The 17,754-nt window shown below is 42.8% G+C and overlaps 4 protein-coding genes across 5 annotated transcripts in view; 3 read left to right on the top strand and 1 right to left on the bottom strand.

The window, feature by feature from the left end:
• ndst1b (N-deacetylase/N-sulfotransferase (heparan glucosaminyl) 1b) overlaps positions 1–5,174 on the top strand; it is a 58,322-nt gene extending 53,148 nt beyond the window's left edge. For both annotated transcript variants that reach the window (XM_028983969.1, XM_028983970.1), the window contains exons 14-16: positions 62–171; positions 720–822; positions 2,245–5,174. In XM_028983969.1, coding sequence (XP_028839802.1) covers positions 62–171; positions 720–822; positions 2,245–2,364 — 333 coding nt within the window. In that variant the 3' untranslated portion in view covers positions 2,365–5,174. The remainder of the gene's footprint in view (positions 1–61; positions 172–719; positions 823–2,244) is intronic.
• Positions 5,175–6,441: 1,267 nt separating this feature from the next.
• rps14 (ribosomal protein S14) lies at positions 6,442–8,951 on the top strand. The gene is made up of 5 exons (XM_028984162.1): positions 6,442–6,529; positions 7,455–7,605; positions 7,689–7,850; positions 8,646–8,722; positions 8,846–8,951. The coding sequence occupies exons 2-5, from the start codon at positions 7,457–7,459 to the stop codon at positions 8,911–8,913; spliced, it is 456 nt and encodes a 151-aa protein (XP_028839995.1). The 5' UTR covers positions 6,442–6,529; positions 7,455–7,456; the 3' UTR covers positions 8,914–8,951.
• A 3,804-nt stretch (positions 8,952–12,755) lies between these two features.
• Positions 12,756–15,185, top strand: cd74b (CD74 molecule, major histocompatibility complex, class II invariant chain b). Its single transcript, XM_028983996.1, has 7 exons — positions 12,756–12,913; positions 13,377–13,546; positions 13,673–13,755; positions 14,219–14,243; positions 14,353–14,547; positions 14,624–14,680; positions 14,784–15,185. Exons 1-7 carry the CDS (start codon positions 12,864–12,866, stop codon positions 14,795–14,797), a joined length of 594 nt encoding a protein of 197 aa, XP_028839829.1. The 5' UTR covers positions 12,756–12,863; the 3' UTR covers positions 14,798–15,185.
• Positions 15,186–15,513: 328 nt separating this feature from the next.
• LOC114792880 (SLC35A4 upstream open reading frame protein) lies at positions 15,514–17,327 on the bottom strand. Its single transcript, XM_028984380.1, has 3 exons — positions 17,175–17,327; positions 16,599–16,685; positions 15,514–16,519 (listed from the first exon to the last, which is right to left on the bottom strand). Exons 1-3 carry the CDS (start codon positions 17,187–17,189, stop codon positions 16,331–16,333), a joined length of 291 nt encoding a protein of 96 aa, XP_028840213.1. The 5' UTR covers positions 17,190–17,327; the 3' UTR covers positions 15,514–16,330.
• Between the last annotated feature and the right edge of the window lie 427 nt (positions 17,328–17,754).

The raw sequence follows: 17,754 nt of genomic DNA, 5'->3' as shown, positions 1-17,754 counted from the left end.
AAAGAACAAAGTTGTACGGTACTTTTATGCTACTTTTGCTCAGGCTCCTTTGTTTTCTCAGATCCTGGTGTTGGATGGGCAGATGCTTCGAACTGAGCCTGCATCAATCATGGACAAGATCCAGAAATTTCTCACGGTCACAAACACCCTGAACTACCACAAGATTCTCGCGTAAGCGTTCTCCTGTTGGTCCACCTCCACTTCCCCCTCCTCCTCGACATCTGACAGCTAAATTGAGATGCTAAAATGGCTTTAGAGTGGCGTTTGAGGCCAAATCCACATGCCAGTTTGCTTTCTGTAACAGCCCTGATGCATTTTAGCCTCATCACCATCACTCTCACCTCACTGCCCATCCCACCAGCACTGTCGCGTTTCCATCTCATTCCCTACCCATCCCTCCCCTGACCATTCTGTTTTTTTCTTACAATCTTCATCTCAGCTGCATTTTCCTCGGCTTTTACTTTCTTTTGTTCTCTCTCCACGCCCCCACTTTCTTGTGCTACATAATCACGAACCCGAGCTCATAAACAGTAACATCTGTTTGCCACTTCCCCCAGTGGACAGTGGAAATGTTTTGTCCCGTGTCATGTCTCTAAACAGGCAGGGCTCTGCGCCATCTGTTCACAATATTCCGCTCCGGTTTGGCCAGCGTGGAAGGAGCTGGGTCTTTATTCACATTACGCTGCCCCTAATTTTTTTGTCCATCTCTTATTGGCTAGGTTTGATCCCAAGAAAGGCTTCTGGTGTCAACTCCTGGATGGGGGGAAGACCAAATGCCTCGGGAAGAGTAAAGGCCGGAGGTACCCGGATATGGATGCTGATGTGAGTGTTAAGGACACGATGAGAAATGTTCTCGCTTAATGACTTGTATTAGTATGGAGGGGATGTGGGCTCATTCGTTTCAGAGATGGAACTTTATTCCCTTTACACTCCAGCTTTCATTCCACCCTTTCACAATACAAACCTGGGGCCAATTTAGTGTTGCCGTCACAGAACTGACAGCACCCTGTCAGCCGGGACAGCTCAGAAATGGCAACGGTGCCTGAAGCGCCGGCCTCTGTGCTCCTTGTCCTTAGCGGGCAGCGCTGAAGAGAATGAGTGGCTGAGTGGTTAAAAAATAAAATAAAGAGAGTCTGAAACTGCCACTGAGTCCTTGGAGTTACCTTGAGGTTTCTTGGCAGACACATCAAAGTTAATTAGTGGGGAAGGGCCGGGTGAAATGTCCTGCCGGCAGTGAGGAGCACCGTGAACCTCCTGAGACCAGTGCTCCAACTAGCCTCATATGAAAAAGTGGGGGGTTTTCCCAGAAGCAGGGCCAGACAGGAGGTGTGTCTGAAACTTCAGCCTCTTTTATTGTTTCCGAGCTGTTACTTCATTCATATAAAATGAGAAAATCATTATTGCCCATACACTGCTGGTGCCCTGGTGAGATTTTCTTGGGGCTGCAGTCCTACTAATAAATGTATTTCTTCATTAAACAACGTTTGAAATATTTTGGTGTTACGTTTTGAGCAGGCAAGAAATAAAATGTGTAAAACGTTCTCATGCAATATCAAAAAACCTGAAAAGGTTTTGATTGATAATCACAACTTAGGATCAGTTCATTTCTCACGCACTGCAAATTACAGTAAACGTTACAGTGATTTATTAATAAATGTCTGTACTTTTTTATATAATGAAAAAGACGTTAGCCCTAGATTGACTATTACTCTCTGTTGGCTTAATAACATTTAGTGAAAAGCATTATTTGGAGCTGCAGACGTGGAGACTTGGTTGTCAGGTGACATGGATAACATGTAGAAGGCCCATAGGTGTTATATCGCCTCCTTGTGGTCTCCTTAAGCTAGTGTTACAGACATCCTGCCTCCTGCCTGAATAAATAGGAAAGCGCCTAATTTTAACACATCAGAATATGAATAAATATTATAGACTATTTCCATATGCAATTTTTCTGGTTCACTTTTCTTGGTTAAGTCCCTGGGCTGAACTTCATCGACTAGAAAGTCTGAGTGTATTGAAGAGAATCGGGACAATGAATCCAGAGGGGAGCCGTTCGCTGCTCTGGTCAGCATCAATTACAATCATACTGTATTGTTTTATCAATCTTGCTTAAAGCAATACCAAAAATGTTAACATGAGGTAATGGCTGTAATGTCAGCGGCCCTGCAGTTTCTTTTTTCATGCATCGCACATTCAGAAAAACTTTGAAATAATGTCTCTTTCCGTTCTCCTCTTCCATGACAGTCACGTAACTTCCTGAGGGAGCAGTACCGCGAGCCCAACATCGAGCTGTCCAAGCTGCTCTATAAAATGGGCCAGCCGCTACCCAGCTGGCTCAGAGAGGAGCTGCTGCACATCAGGTAGCGACGGGCGCAGACGGCCACAGGGAGCAAAGCCCAGCACCATGGAATGCCTCTCCTGACCCCCTCCGGCCCGCACCGCCCGGACCACCCACACCACCCACCCAGCGGGCTACAGACTCCCATCGTACCCCCCTCCACAGGAGGGCAGTGACTTTGCCTCACCCGTATACACCGGAGCTGCCACTGTCCGTGGGGCACGGAGTCTGAGGCGGAGGGCCAGAATCCTCCTGAGGCGACCAGGCTACAGTGCGAGCGTCCAGAGGACTGAGCCGGAGAGGAGGAGGAGGAGCGGAAGAGAAACGGAGCAGCTCTTCCAGTAGAACAGACTGGTACGACAGAAAGAAGACGCAACGGGATGAACCCAGTGGACGTCTTCCCCTCTTTCTGTGGGAAAGTTACTCTCTAACAAAACTCTCTTCCCACGAAAATAAAAAAAAAAAATGCTCTTTGAGAGAAACGCACACTCGCTCCCCCCACAGCGGAACGAGGGAGAGCTTTATTCGATTTAATTTGTGCCAGTCTTTTTAAAACACTAGCCAATAATACATGATTAAGTGCCAGGATGTATTTTTCATTTTATGATTCTTTCCACACACACCCTCCCTTCCATCTGCACACTTTTGTTTTTCTTAAGTCTTTTTTTTTTTTTTTTTTTTTCCTTTTCCTTTTTCCTTATGAGCCCATTAATTGCACCCACAGACAAGGCTGACATTTAAGAGCAAGATTACAAAATAATCTTTTAATGTCTGGACATAAAATATAATCCACCGGAGAGGTTTTAATGAATGATAAATGGCGGTACTGCAAAGATAAGATAAGCTACTTCCACTTCAAATGTGAAACAAAAAAAGCAAGAACACTATGTTGCATCGTAGAAGGGTTTTTTATTCATGCTGGTCTAGAATGTGTTACTGCCTTAAACTAACCAAACCCCACATCTCATGAGTTTAATTGCATAAGTGTAAATGAGGGGACGTTTAATGAGGACGCCTTAAGAAACAACACTAACTTTTTTTTATTATTATTAAGAATGTTATAAACCTTTGCTGTCTGTAATTGGTCTAGTTTTTTTTTTTCTTTCTTTTTGCTAAGCGTTCACACCCATGGCAGTTTTCCAGTCGAAAAAAAGAGGCATCTGGGAGAGGTGGCAGATGGGAATGTCAGGTGGTCCGGCCCACCGTGCTTAATGTACTGTATCCCTGTTTCTTCGGTAAAAATGCTCTCTGGTGAACCGCGCTGGCTACACACCTGTGAATGTAAGATAGTCACGCTGCTTTGAAGGCATGCGGCCTGGCTGCGCGTTCCCTGCACGAGCGTGTGGGTGCGCTAATGGCCGAAGCCCCGTTGTAATACAGCAGTAGTGCAGAATGAGCGCCTCCTTTTCTGCAAAGCACAAGTAAATTGGAGACCTAGTTCGGATGACCTAATTCCATTTTTTTTTTTTTTTTTTTTTTATATTAGAATTATTAAATACCCACCCTGTTTTCATGGTGCCAGTCCATATTTCATCGAAGGTGCATCACAGTTTTGTGCCTTTAGGTCTGCAGGAGAGCAGTGGGGTCTAAAGCAGATTTGATATGCCCTTTGAACATGCACCCACAAGACCCGATTCCTATTTTATTCATCTGACAGTAAGATTCAGTCCTTATCTCCCTCCACAGAATGGCTTTTTTTTTTTTGCATCTCAGCTCTGTCCCATGTCAGTCGTATGAATTATTCATTAGCATAGCTTGTGGTCCTACTGTGTTTGAAAGCATCCAATTACAAGCAGTCCTGCATGTTCACAGAAGACTTTGGGAGGGAAAGAGGAAAGGCTTTTAATTGGATTTCTCCTCGTATGAAGTTAAATGCTATTAATCGTGGCTGGATGGAATGGAGGTTGGATATGTGTGGGAGGCCAGTATGATTGCATAGTTTTTTTTTTTTTTTTTTACCCCACCCCCCACTAACTTTCTTCAGTAGAGGAAACGTAAAACTGTGGAAATGTAAAACTGGCAACATTTTCTCTTTCTTCAGTGACACTAACTGCAAAAGCTACATTTGCCTGGAAATGAAATAAAGACAGATAAAGATTACTGCTTTATCTGTCCAATAATTCTTCATTACTCATGTATGCCTCGGAACATCTTAAGAAATTGTTGCTGAAGAGCACAATATTTATTTTCGTCTTTAATTCATTGACCAAGGTGTTAAGGCATAAAACACTAATTTGAGCTGTGAGAAGGAATTGGACTTATCTGCGCTCTGTGAACCGCTCTGTCCTTTGTAGAACATAAACCGATGATGATGATGATGATTATAATGTTTAAGGTACGGAGTCGTGCACCTTCCACTGTATGGACGTAACATTGAACACTCATGCTGCTCTCGTTTCTGTTGTCACTTGCTTTATTTTCACTGGTTTCATTTCATTTCACTCCACGCTTTCATGTTGACGGCCATTTTTGACAGGGGAGTGCGAAACCCGAGTCGGCTGCACAAAGCACAAAGTCCTACGATTCAGTATTTATGGGAGGATTTGGGTCCGATTGCAGAAAACGGTGTAGAGGAACTGTGTTGACTTCTTCAATGTTTGACTCGTTCCTGACCCCGTTCCTGAGGGGGGAAAGTTCCAGTGAATTTTACACTGCCAACATTGTTCTCTCTGTATGATAATGTAGGGTATTAATAGGTAGTCCTCATAATGAAATAACTGTAAGGATATAATAATCGCCTGGACTGTACAATCACACCAATTGTTAATATTTTTTATTGTTGGTAGCTAATATTTTTGTGATTAATTTACAAAATAAAGAAACCACTGTCTTTTTACTTCATGGCCTTTATTTCTTTTTCTTTGTGCACTTTATCAAAAAAACAGAACTACACATTTAATTTTTCAGTCCGCTATTGTGGTTTCCAGTTACGTTCTCGTACTTTTTCAGTGTTTGTACAAAGTTACTCATTGATGCATTTTCTGCATTGATATTCAGAAAATGTGCATGATTATTGATGTAGATCAGACATTTTCCAAATGGGGAAATAAAAGGCGTCAGATCCACAAACCCTTATTTTAATATTCTGAATGACGGTTCAGCATATTATCATGAAAACCGCTTCTGTGCACCAATAATTCGCGAATGTACAGACAGGATTGGGCAGCCAGGACGCTCACCGCCGGTTTCCATTCTCAGAAAATATTTGGCTTCCCCATTAAAATAGTCTTGAAGGCATATTTATTTTGTTAAAAAAAAGAATGCGGTTTTATACATAGTATCAATATTATTCATGAAAATGAAGTGATTGTCATTGTGATGCACTGCAGCACAGCACAGTGAGATGTGATCTCTGCATTTAACCCTGCATCACCCTTAGTGAGCAGCGGGCAGCCATGAAAGGCACCCACAGCCAGCAAGGAGACGGAGCCTTGCTCGTTTTGTCTGGAATTCTTTGGGAAATTAAATTTCTGGTGCGTTTAAAGTACATTAGTTCAGCTGGGTACCTTTAAAGGTAGGAGGGGGCAATTCATTCAAAATTTGAATTATGAGAAACCTTTGCAAATATGACAAATACTATTTATTAAATAAAGTGCTCATTTAATTTTAACAAACTCTTAATTCTGGACAGTCCTAGACTAAGTCTAATGAAATATCGACCCTGGGCGAACCCGGTGGACCTTGGACCGTTGTTGCCTGTGTTTCCTATAAAAGTCTCCCGGTTAAAATGCAGACACCAAAGTCGACAGCACGGCGCCGATGAGCGTCGGTCCTCCGGAGCGTGGGGACCATGTGCCACCCGTTCCGGCGGGCGGGTCGCCGCAACTGCGCTCTCAATCATCGCGACGCTCCATACGAGGCGCGTCATTGGCAGCGGAACTGCCGTTCATTTTACTTTATACCGACGAAAGACATTTTAACAACCTAGCTAGTAGTTTGCGGTAATTGTTTTCATTCTTTCCGGTTTGGTTGGTTTTAAAATTTACACTTCAATGTTTTACCAAAAACAAAAGAATAAATGTCATCCATAAATTAGAATTCAAGGAAGACTTTTAATTCATAAAACGCGGGGACTATTAATTTGACAGCGCCTGTCGAGGTGCGCTTCCGGTGAAGAGGGGCGAACTTTGAACCCGGCAGCGCTTGCTCCTTCCTTTCCCGTTTCGGCCTCGCACGGAGACGCACGAACAGGTAGGATTTGTGGAAACGTATCTGTCGGAATCCGCGATGTTGCCGTGAGGTGAACACTCTGCTCGAACGTCGTGTGCTTTCCTGTGCGCCATCCGTCCGGATTATGACGGTATTTCGGCAGTACGACGTTTAAAACGTCGTTTGGCTGACTAGCTTCGTCGGTAGATGTAGGCGCCTCTCGCTCGCCCGAATCGTGTTAACCGGCGCCGGGGAGTCTGCCGAGGTTTATTTTTTAGCAGCGATTGTGTGTGATTATGTGCACTATTACCCGAATCTGAGCCGGCGAGGTTTTAAACGCGTGGCTCCGTTGGCCGGAGAAGCTGCGCTTCCACGCTGTTTACGTCTGTAGGTTTGTCAAGATGTTGAGCTCAAAGCGGCGGTGCAGCCTGCTTCGCCGCTAGCAGTCGTGCTGGGATCGCTCACGTTTCCGACGCCGCGATCGGTCTTTTTGTACCGCACCGGTGTTCTGTCGGGTTGTCCTACTGCGTCAGAATTTCCTACCGCAGCATATTTTTATAGCGACCGTTCCTGCTAGCTGTTCAAATGCGATGTGCAACTGGTTTGTATGATAATTATACTATTATACGGTCTATAAACCACAAGTAGTATGTTGTGATTGCTCAGAAACACCCATCAGATTGTCCTACCACCAGTGTTTTACCTGGTTGAATATTAATTAAGCCACAGGTATGTTCTGATAGCTCAAACACAAGTATTTGGTGCTATATTTGCCGTGTTTTTCCTTTTAAATACTCCCAACTAAACTGGCAGCGTGCATGGGCGTGCGCATGCGCAGTTGCCTTCGGTAGGACGTTTAGATTAGTAGGATGAAAATATAGAACACCGGCTAGCTTGCCTTCAGTTTTGTGGTGGATATCATAGATTCTGCACCCGTGAGTTAATCTTGCGACTGTCTTCTGTGCAGCAATGGCACCTCGCAAGGGTAAGGAAAAGAAGGAAGAGCAGGTCATCAGCCTTGGACCCCAGGTCGCCGAAGGCGAGAATGTCTTTGGCGTCTGCCACATCTTCGCATCCTTCAACGATACGTTCGTGCACGTCACTGACCTCTCTGGCAAGTAAGTGGTGGTGCCTGTGAGTGTGTGTGTGTCCATGAGCGCCTGTATCTGAGATGAACTGGCCTGTCACCTGTGCCCCACAGGGAAACCATCTGCCGTGTGACTGGTGGGATGAAGGTTAAAGCCGACAGAGATGAGTCGTCCCCCTACGCTGCCATGTTGGCCGCCCAGGATGTTGCTCAGAGGTGCAAGGAGTTGGGCATCACTGCCCTGCACATCAAGCTGAGGGCCACGGGTGGGAACAGGTAAGAAAGATCTGCGTTCCAAGTGGGTTGGACACTCTCCTATGAACCAAAACACCACAGTCAGTGTCAGATAGAGGGTTTGCAAATATTGGTGCAGCAATATATCGTGATATTTTATATGGTGATATTGTATCAATACAGGGGCATGAAATATCGATATTTTTCTATACAAATTCTGTCCACTGTGTGGTGCTGTTGAGCGAATTCATTAGTGAGGTCTTCAGAAATGAGAATCGTCGTGTGACTACAACCTCCACTACTCTAGATGGCGCTGTGCTTCTGGGTACTTTAATTATTTAGCATTTCAGGCAGTGAAATTGCAAAAAAAAAAAAAAAAATCACTGCGTTGTGTATTTCTGCTCTGTTATTACATTTTTCAGTGAAGAATATGTAGAATATCACAGTCTGTACGGTATCACAATATAATATGATATAATCGTATCATGAGATCCTTGCCATTACACACCCCTGCTTTCTGCCATTATGTCCCTGAGCAAGGCGCTGAGATACTCCAGGGGGACCGTCCCTGTCACTACTGGCTGGAAGTCACTCTGGTGTCCGCTAAACGCTGTTAATGTAATGAGGTTAACAATCTTTGCATTGGATTAACCCCATTATTCACTTTTGCACTTTTTCTCCTGTAGGAATAAAAAAAAATCTAAAACAAGCTGTTATACTTGTCTGGTGTATAAAATATTAATATTACTTGTACTGTGTATGTGGGCAGTCGTACCGGGCTTTCCTGCAGTTTGTGGATTAATGGCTGAGGATCAGGATTTTCTGTCTGTGTTTTAGAACCAAGACTCCTGGACCGGGCGCACAGTCTGCACTCAGGGCCCTGGCTCGTTCCGGCATGAAGATTGGCCGCATCGGTAAGCACCACAAAGATGTTAAAATATGGAAATTTCTGGCATGTCACAACCAAACTGGTTTAATCAAAACCATTTGTGGTAAAGTTGGTGAAACTGACATGGTTCATGGCTTTTGTCTTGCAGAGGATGTTACCCCCATTCCGTCAGACAGCACCCGCAGAAAGGGAGGTCGTCGCGGACGTCGTCTGTAAATCTTCTGGCTTTTTCACTCAATAAAAAGTTAAATACACCTTCTGTGGGATTTTATTTATTTATTTTGGTTGTCTGGATTCTGACGTCTTGTCTGCAAAGTAGCTGGACAGGGTGGGTGAGGTAATTATAAAGCAGAAATGATCATTTAAAATGTGGAAACTTCTGCCTCTTCACTGTAATTGTCAAGCGACTGTACAGTGTTTCATTTCCACTGTAAAATTTTTATTTTATTTTTTTTTTAACCTTTTTGCGTGAAGTTTAAACGTCCCTTTAGATTTCGTAATCAACTTTCATCTCATCATGAAAAGTTGATTATCCAGATCGCGATGCTTTGGGGATTCATGGTGTGAAAATGTAATAACACACAACAGAAAACGTGACAATGGACATAGTGCAGGTTGGGACAAACCAGGCAGACCAGTACCAGCAATATGATGATATATTGGTGTATGGAGATATATTTAGTGTATATGGTAATAATAACCCAGCAGCACATTGTGAAGTAGTAAAGAGATTAAAGTGCAGAGTTCAGTAAAAACCTTGAGAGGAACCCAGGAGAAGCAGTTCACTGGTCAGCACTGGATTACAATCAAATACATCCTGAAAATGATGGCATATGAAGGTTATTGCAGTTAAGCAGGACAGTCCATGGAGGTCGGCCATGTCACCCCGAACCAGGACACTCCCCAGGCAGGATATACCATCCACAGTGGAGTGGAGGGTGAAGGACAAAGAAAAGAGAAGAGTGAGTTTGTGATGAGTAACAAATGGCCGTAACTGAACAGAGAACTAGACGTTTCAGGCGGAACTAACACTGCAGGAGTAGGTTCTTAGCTGAACCTGATGGGCCCCATTTTACTCGAGCTTGGGCAAACTTTGAGGAAGAAAAAGCTTTTCGGGGTTGTCAAAAATTTAGTTTAATGATATTTTGGTAAATATATTATTTTCATATTTTGTTCCCCGAATTTGCACAGAAATTTCAGAGAACGTATGGTTATGAAAATTTGTCTCAAAAGTCATGGAAATTCTTTTTAAAAAATGTTTAAAAACCCTGTTTGTTTTATGCTGGTGATTTGTTACTGTATGTTTCAAACTCAGTCACCTGCATACCTCTTATTCTCTCCATCTTTCAATGATTTTGATCATTGTAGGGTTACAAAGGGAGCATCTCCACCTTGAGATGCTTCCCTATTAACGATTTGGTCGGGCTGATGTCCTCTTCAAGTTGAGCCCATCTGGCTTTTGATATTTGGGGATCGATATCACTAGAACCCTGACATCATTTTGCTCTGCTGATTTCTTGCCTTTGCTGTCTACAGCAAATTGTAACTTCCAGAGATGGAGCAGCCTACCTCTCTCTTTGTTGTTCCTGTTTCAATGTCTCCCTTCATTCTTGCCAAAAAGATCAAACTATCTCTGCTTTTCTTTTCCGAGAATCCATACATTTTTCCATACAAATGCCTCCCTCTTCCCACATTTCCCGTTGTGTTACTGGACCATGCAATATGTTATGGTGTAAAATAACCAACCTGCTTTTACAGCTAACTAGGTTGTACAATCCACTCCTAAAATCTGGTATCAGTTTAGAACTAAATTTCAATCTACTTAAGCATGCATTTTAACCCCTTTAATGAGGAATAATTTAATTTGACCACAACTAATTCATTAGGCCTTTTCTGAGTGGCACAACACTCAACACTTAAATGATGATTGGTGGGATGCTGCTCTGAGCGTAATTCATAATTTTTTATGTTGTGCTCATCTCACACATATACAGTTTATGTATTACATTACAATACTCTAAATCACATTTAGCACAAATTTATCCCAACATTGCAGGTAGTTGTGAAAAATGGCATGGCTCTCCTTGTAATTATTGCCGATATTAAAAGATTTGAACGTCTACAGACGAAGGAGGAAAAAACACCACCATCCATATGAGCACCAAAAAAAAAAAAAAAAAAAACACGGTACAAAGTTACTATGGTAAAATACATTAATCATAGAAAACCAAACGTGACTAATTTTAATGAAACAAATATACAAAACGTATTTAACCACACGACGTGAGAGTGGCCTGCTAAAGAAATGGTTCTCTTCTGTAGAACGTTTATCAAGGCTTCTGTTATATATGTTCTCCTGTTCTTTCATTTCCAGTCTTTGGGAGAGCTACTTTACTGTTTTATCTCCAATACGATAAGAATTTCCTAACTTATTGCCGTATTTGAGATCCCAGAAGATACCTCAAAGCAGCTGGATGCCCTGGCTTTTACTTCTTTTCTGTTGGGAACACACTAAAGCTCCTCCTGCAACTAGTGGCTCGAGGACACTGTGTCCTTTCTAAAGCTAGAGAAAGTGAAATTTTATAACAACAAATGGAAATAAACTTCTTCAGTTCTCTTTCTTCTGAGTCCCCCCTCCCTATCAGTATTGATACTATTACTTGAATTATTATACATTCGTTTTGTTATTTTACTTTATTATTTTTTTTGTTACTGTATTATTATTGGTTATTTGTTTTTCTTCGGTTTCATGTAAACAATTTTTAGAATCAATTTGGTTGTATTTTGTTATTGCTTTGTTACTTTATACAGTACAGGCCAAAAGTTTGGACACACCTTCTCATTCAATGTGTTTTCTTTATTTTCGTGACCATTTGCGTTGGTAGATTCTCACTGAAGGCATCAAAACTATGAACACATGTGGAGTTATGTACTTAACAAAAAAAGGTGAAATAACTGAAAACATGTTTTATATTATAGTTTCTTCAAAATATCCACCCTTTGCTCTGATTACTGCTTTGCACACTCTTGGCATTCTCTCGATGAGCTTCAAGAGGTCGTCACCTGAAATGGTTTTCCAACAGTCTTGAAGGAGTTCCCAGAGGTGTTTAGCACTTGTTGGCCCCTTTGCCTTCACTCTGCGGTCCTGTGTATAGTGTTTTTCATTATGCTGATGTCATTATTCTGTTATCAACAATGATCAAGAAATATATTAATGCAAAAAATCTCCCTTTTTATACTTTAATTACACATCTCTTGTGCACACACCAATAATTCAGGGCCAGATAGTGGTTGCCGTCTTTGTTTGAGAAAATTGCATGCATTGTGCCACACAAGCGGAAATGGGCAACTGAGCGGCGTTGGGTGCCATTCCAGTCCAGATTTCTTTTAGTTCACTTCCTTAATTACCTGAAACGTACTGGGGACATGTGATGCTGGAAGGCTTCTAGGGGAATTCTGAAAATCCTTGTTCGGCTGGTGAGGAGGTTTTTCTCTGAAGCTGCACCAGTGACCCGAACTCCACTGGTTTCTTGGATCCTCCAAAATCATTTACACTCAAAAACTCGTTCTTTTTCAACTTGTGTGCTATGTTCAAGCATCGTTTTTAACAACGTGGAACTGGAGTGGTAGTAGCCTAGTGGTTAACACACTCGCCTACGAACCAGAAGACCCAGGTTCAAATCCCACTTACTACCATTGTGTCCCTGAACAAGACACTTAACCCTAAGTTGCTCCAGGGGGACTGTCCCTGTAACTACTGATTGTAAGTCGCTCTGGATAAGGGCCTCTGATAAATTCTGTAAATGGAGTGTTTTGGTGAAAACGTACTTGTATATTACAAAGCACAAATATTACCAATTCTTTTCTACCCAGAGACCCCATCAAAATGGAATAACGCGTTTTTTTTTATTAAAAACAGAAAGGTGCTCTTTCATGAAGCAGCAACAACCTGGCGAGCGTCTCACAAAAATCTTCCAGTGCGAACTGATGACGCTGCCGCGGCAGCCAATCAGGAGGCGGAATCGGGATCGAAAGCAGAAGCTGCGAGTTCGGGGCTTCCCGAGCAAAACTGCAAATCGCCTTAATTCCTCCTCACATCGCCGGCACGCTGCCCTTAAACTCCACTTTTTATACCCTGCGTTCGAAAAGATTCGAAATCTTCCGACATGTCCGAGTCTCAGCAGCTTCCTCTCCTCACCGGCCCGAATCCATCAGGGTGAGAAAATGAGAAAATCTTTTTTTTTTTTTTTTTTTTTATCGGATCCATAAAAAAATGTAACTTATTATTCTGTTTCGGATATATTTATTTTGTAATAATAATAATAAATTGATAATTTCTTGTTAGATAGATTGTTTACATAATAACCATTTACTTATATACCTGGGTATTTATAGAAATCATCTAAAATCTCCATGATTATTAAAATAATCAGCCTTATTATTTCTTCAGACGCATATTGTACTTTATTGGTTTTATTGGTACTAATATTGGCTTTGCTTCCTTGTTTTGTTATGGACATTTCATACCACTCACAGATGTGTTTCCTGTTCCATAATTCCAAAATAAGCTTTCGGTCTCACTCCCAGCAAATCTTTTAAAAGTGAACCCCAAGATCCCCCCACTTGTGGTCTTTATCATAACGATCACTGTGCCGTGTCGATGGCTTGTTTCCTCGCAGCGGAGGGTCCAATAAGAAGGCCCTGAAGGGCGCAGCTCTGACGGTGCTGGCCTGCCTGCTCCTGGCTGGACAGGCCCTGACCGCCTACATGCTGGTGGGGCAGAAGTCGCAGCTGAACGACCTGGGCATGCGCATGCATCGCCTGAAGGAGATCAGCAGTCGCTCTTTCGGTAGGATGCCTGGCTCCTTCTTCTTTTTATTTGGTTGGCACTCGTAATCTTCTCGTGTGTGTCTGTGTGTGTGTGTTATGAAAGCAGGTGTTTCACAGTTGCGCTTTTGTTTTGCTTGAATATCAGCACCGGGAGCCCCGATGAAGATGCACCTCCCCATGAACTCCCTCCCCCTCCTCAAGCTGACCGATGATCAGGTTGAGAAAAAGGTGAATCGGTCCAGGGGCAAAAAGTGTGTTTTCTGCAGTGGTGTTTACTGGCCACCAGGAGGCACCTTCCCCCACCTAAAAACCACTGTCATTGTCATCCGCCTGAAAAATGTCCATTTAACCGACAAATCACCTGTGTTTATTCAATATAGTTTTCATATTAACTTGTGTGTGTGTGTGTGTATGTACACACACACACACACACACACACCGTAACAATGCAGAACTGTCTGATTTGTAAACAATAAACCTCTTGGCAAATTGCGGTTGGTGCATTTGCCCAGTGCCCTACGCTACTTGTGACAGGGGTGTTTGGGTGTGGTTGGAAGCCTTCTGCAACCAATAGAAGACATCAAAGTCAATCTGATTTCACTTCTGACCTCATGTCAGTGTATTTTTCTTTATAAATGTGGGTGTTTCATAAGCTTCTCTTATGCTGATCATGCTGCTCTTAATGTTACAGCCTGACGCAGCACCAGAGGCTAAAGGTAAGTTCTTTTAATATATATATATATATATATATATATATATATATGTCCAGTTGAACTGTATTATATACCTACACACACAGATATCTCATTTTGAATATATACACAGAGCTCACACAGTGCCAGAAAGAGAACTTGGGACTGAGCGACACCAGGCTCCCGTCCTTCAAGCCCCAGTGTGACAGTCAGGGTAACTACATGCCCAAACAGTGCTGGGGCGCTGTCGACGTGTGCTGGTGCGTGGACGACCAGGGGGTGGAGATCCCCAGCACCATTAACAACCCCACCTGCGAAAACCAGCGGGGTACGAGCTGCACTTTCCCACCCCCTCGCCTCGTTCGTGGTTAGACTGGACTAAAATATTGTTCATTCCTCCACAGCCACCAGGCCAGCCACTAGACTGCTGATGCCAGCTCAGGTGAATGCCGCCGTCGCAGGTTAGTTGTCCCGGTCTACAGACGCCAGCTTTAGTTAAATTAGCAGATCCTGTACAACATGACTTTTTCCCTCAATAACCGCGGCGCGTCTCCATGTTTGCAGAACCCGAGCAGTAAAGGCAGAAGATGAGGATCATGGGTGGCTGTTCATTTAACATTTTCTCTTCGCTTGAAGGTCGATACCGGACATTAAAGTGCCTATGGCGTTTGTTTTACTAAAAAGGCAACACATCAGATTCAAATTTATGAGCAAAGCAAAATCACAAAAGCATTTTGAAGTGTTATGGAATCTCACCCAGTAGAAGTTTTGATACACATTATTAAAACCACGTCGCAGGCACTTTATTTGTTGTTACAAGACTATTTACATGTTTATGGAATATTCTACTGTACTATTTTATACTAAGAATTTTAATAAAGTGAACTTGAAATGTGTTCACAAGAAAGCAATATGCCTTATAACCAACCTGAATGATTTCCTAAATAAAGAAAAGAGCCACCTGATCATGAGTGTGTTCACTTTCATTTTTCAATTATTATCAGGAATGCTTTGATATATATTCATCCAGAATAATTATTAACACCTATTCTACCTGACTGCAGAGGAAACACAGGCCTGGAACCTTCATCCCTAGAAATATTTATTCCACTTAAATATTTATTCACTTATCTGTACTTAACCTGAGCTCTCTGGAGGATCTTACAAATGGTTAAAGACAGCAGGAATACCAGTGTCTTTCCAACTCGGAATGCGGCACTGCAGTGCCCTCCCCATGCAGGGGCAGCTGTGGGCTCATGGGAAGAAATGGGGAAATAAAATATGAGCAGAAAAATTAACAATAAAATAGAATTTTTAATGAACCTTTAAATCTTTACATATTACAATTTATACAAGGAATGTTCAAGCCATAATTACTAGTTTAAAATACACAAATCCTGAAACGCTGAACATGATGTTTCCAGTTTACACAGCAATTGGCATTAAGATGAGGAAGTTTAGAAGAGTTCCAGAGAAGGCGTTGTACCGGTTAAGCTCATTTGGACCGGTTAAGACACTGATTCTTAATGTGCTCACATGCACAAAGATTCCTCTTTATCATCGTTCATTTGACTCCACAACTGTCAATTTCACTGGAATAAGGGCGACTGTGATCTTACCAAAATTACCGCAATTCAGAATCCAACCCAGAGCGTGTAATTTTCTTTGAAGGAACGACGACTGGTTCTGAAGTGACTCGCAGGTCACGTGAGAGAGGAACAAACTTGGTACCAACAGGTTTAAAATGGTGAACACTGTGCTACAATTCCATGTGTGTGACGCCTCAGAAAGAGAAGCACAGAACTTGGCGAAAGGCAGCGCAGGTGGTTAAAAGCATCATATCTGCTGACCGCGTAGCTGCCAACGCGGGGCGAGATCGTGCAAAAACAGCAACGGACCTACTTTACCAGGGAACCTGCCCCTACGTCATTATTCTCTAAATGCCAACCTACTATGTTAAAAAAAAAAACCTGAACAGGCTCAAAAGAGTCGTGGAATTACGTAACTAATGAAAGCTGGTTTTCAAATCCCCCAAGCACCTTTACGAAACCGGAAAATATCAGAGAGTGTTCCCACGTAAGGCTAACGGCGTCCACCATTTCTCAATCCGATTACTTCGACCCTTTTTTAAAGTAGTCTTTCACCGTCCTCTCAACATTAGGCACGCTGTAATTCTGTGCGGCATAAACGCCTGTGCAGGTTCCCACCAACACGCCCATCAGAAGAGAGGAACGCAGCTTCGCCACCAGGTACCCGGCCAGGAAGCCCTTGAGGAAAGGAGCGGTCACCACGCCTCCGCCCTGGGGAAGGAGGACAGGAGAATCAGAACATCTCGTGATTATAAATGCACGTATTAATCCACGCGTCTCGGTTCCTCACCTCAGGGATGTCGCTCTCCAGGCGGTGCTGAAGGTTTTCCAGCTGGTCTTTCAAAGACGCCAAATCCTTTATTTGCCTAAAAGGATCCTGGAGTTGGGGAAAAAAATATTGTTATTTTTATCAATTCCAAATGAAACAGGTTCACGCCTATAAAGAACCAGTCCATGTTTAGGACGATATCGTCAAAGAGTTGAACAAACCTGGACTGAATCTGAAGCTGAAACTACAGTTCACACCAACTCATAGCCTGCGTGTTATGACACGTCCCGACAACGAAACTAAGCAGAGAAGCTAGTTAAAGCAAAACGAAGCAGTCCAGCTCAAAGCGACGTCGACCTTTGTCTTGTCGGGAACAAAGAGGACATTTACTGCAAAAAAAAACAGCATTTCTACATCATCTGGGCACGTCGGGCTACCCTGGCTACGTGGCTAGGCTAACAGGCGTTACGCCGGCCAGGCTAAGACAGCAGCGCAAAGAATACAGAGATGTTATCGTAACACACACTGGTAGGCGCAACTACAGCGCGTATTCACGAAAATTAACACAAGCCTGGTCATAAAAAAAGTAACACCAACCTTGTCATTGGCCATGGCCGCCGAACAGCTCCCAAGGTCCCAAGGTCTAGTTGCCAGATAAAGTCTGCTTGGCTCTCCAAAATGCGGCCAGCTTCTTGCAAGCGCTTCCTTCTTAGTTTATGGAAGTATAAATATGTCAATTAAAAAGCAGCACAAGAAAATCGAAATGATGCTCGAAAGCAACTGGTAAATATCCAAAGAGATGGAATGCTTCGAATCTGATTGTGATTCAGATATTTGAGCGCTAGAACTAACAGATCTTCCAAATCCAAGACCCACATTTCGACGAACAGCAATACGCGATAGACCGTCAGTATTTTAGCGCGTAGTGTTAGCGGATTTGGCAACACGCAAAGAATGACTCTGAGATTGATTAAACGGCCTTGGACCACATGGGCGATCTTGATTTATCAGCGTGGGATTGATTGTTCCTGTATAAAAACGAAATATTTCATAGTATCATAACTTGTGTGATAATCGGTTTGAAGAGGTATTTAATCACTGGCACATGGTTGTAAATGTCGTTATATATTTGTTAGAGAGCGTTTTTTGTAGAACCAGGGCACCGTAGACGCTGAAT

Source organism: Denticeps clupeoides, chromosome 6, assembly GCF_900700375.1.
Source record: "Denticeps clupeoides chromosome 6, fDenClu1.1, whole genome shotgun sequence".
NCBI classification, from domain to species: Eukaryota; Metazoa; Chordata; class Actinopteri; order Clupeiformes; family Denticipitidae; genus Denticeps; species Denticeps clupeoides.
Note: the sequence above shows the minus strand (reverse complement) of the source record. Positions and strands in the feature narration are given on the sequence as shown.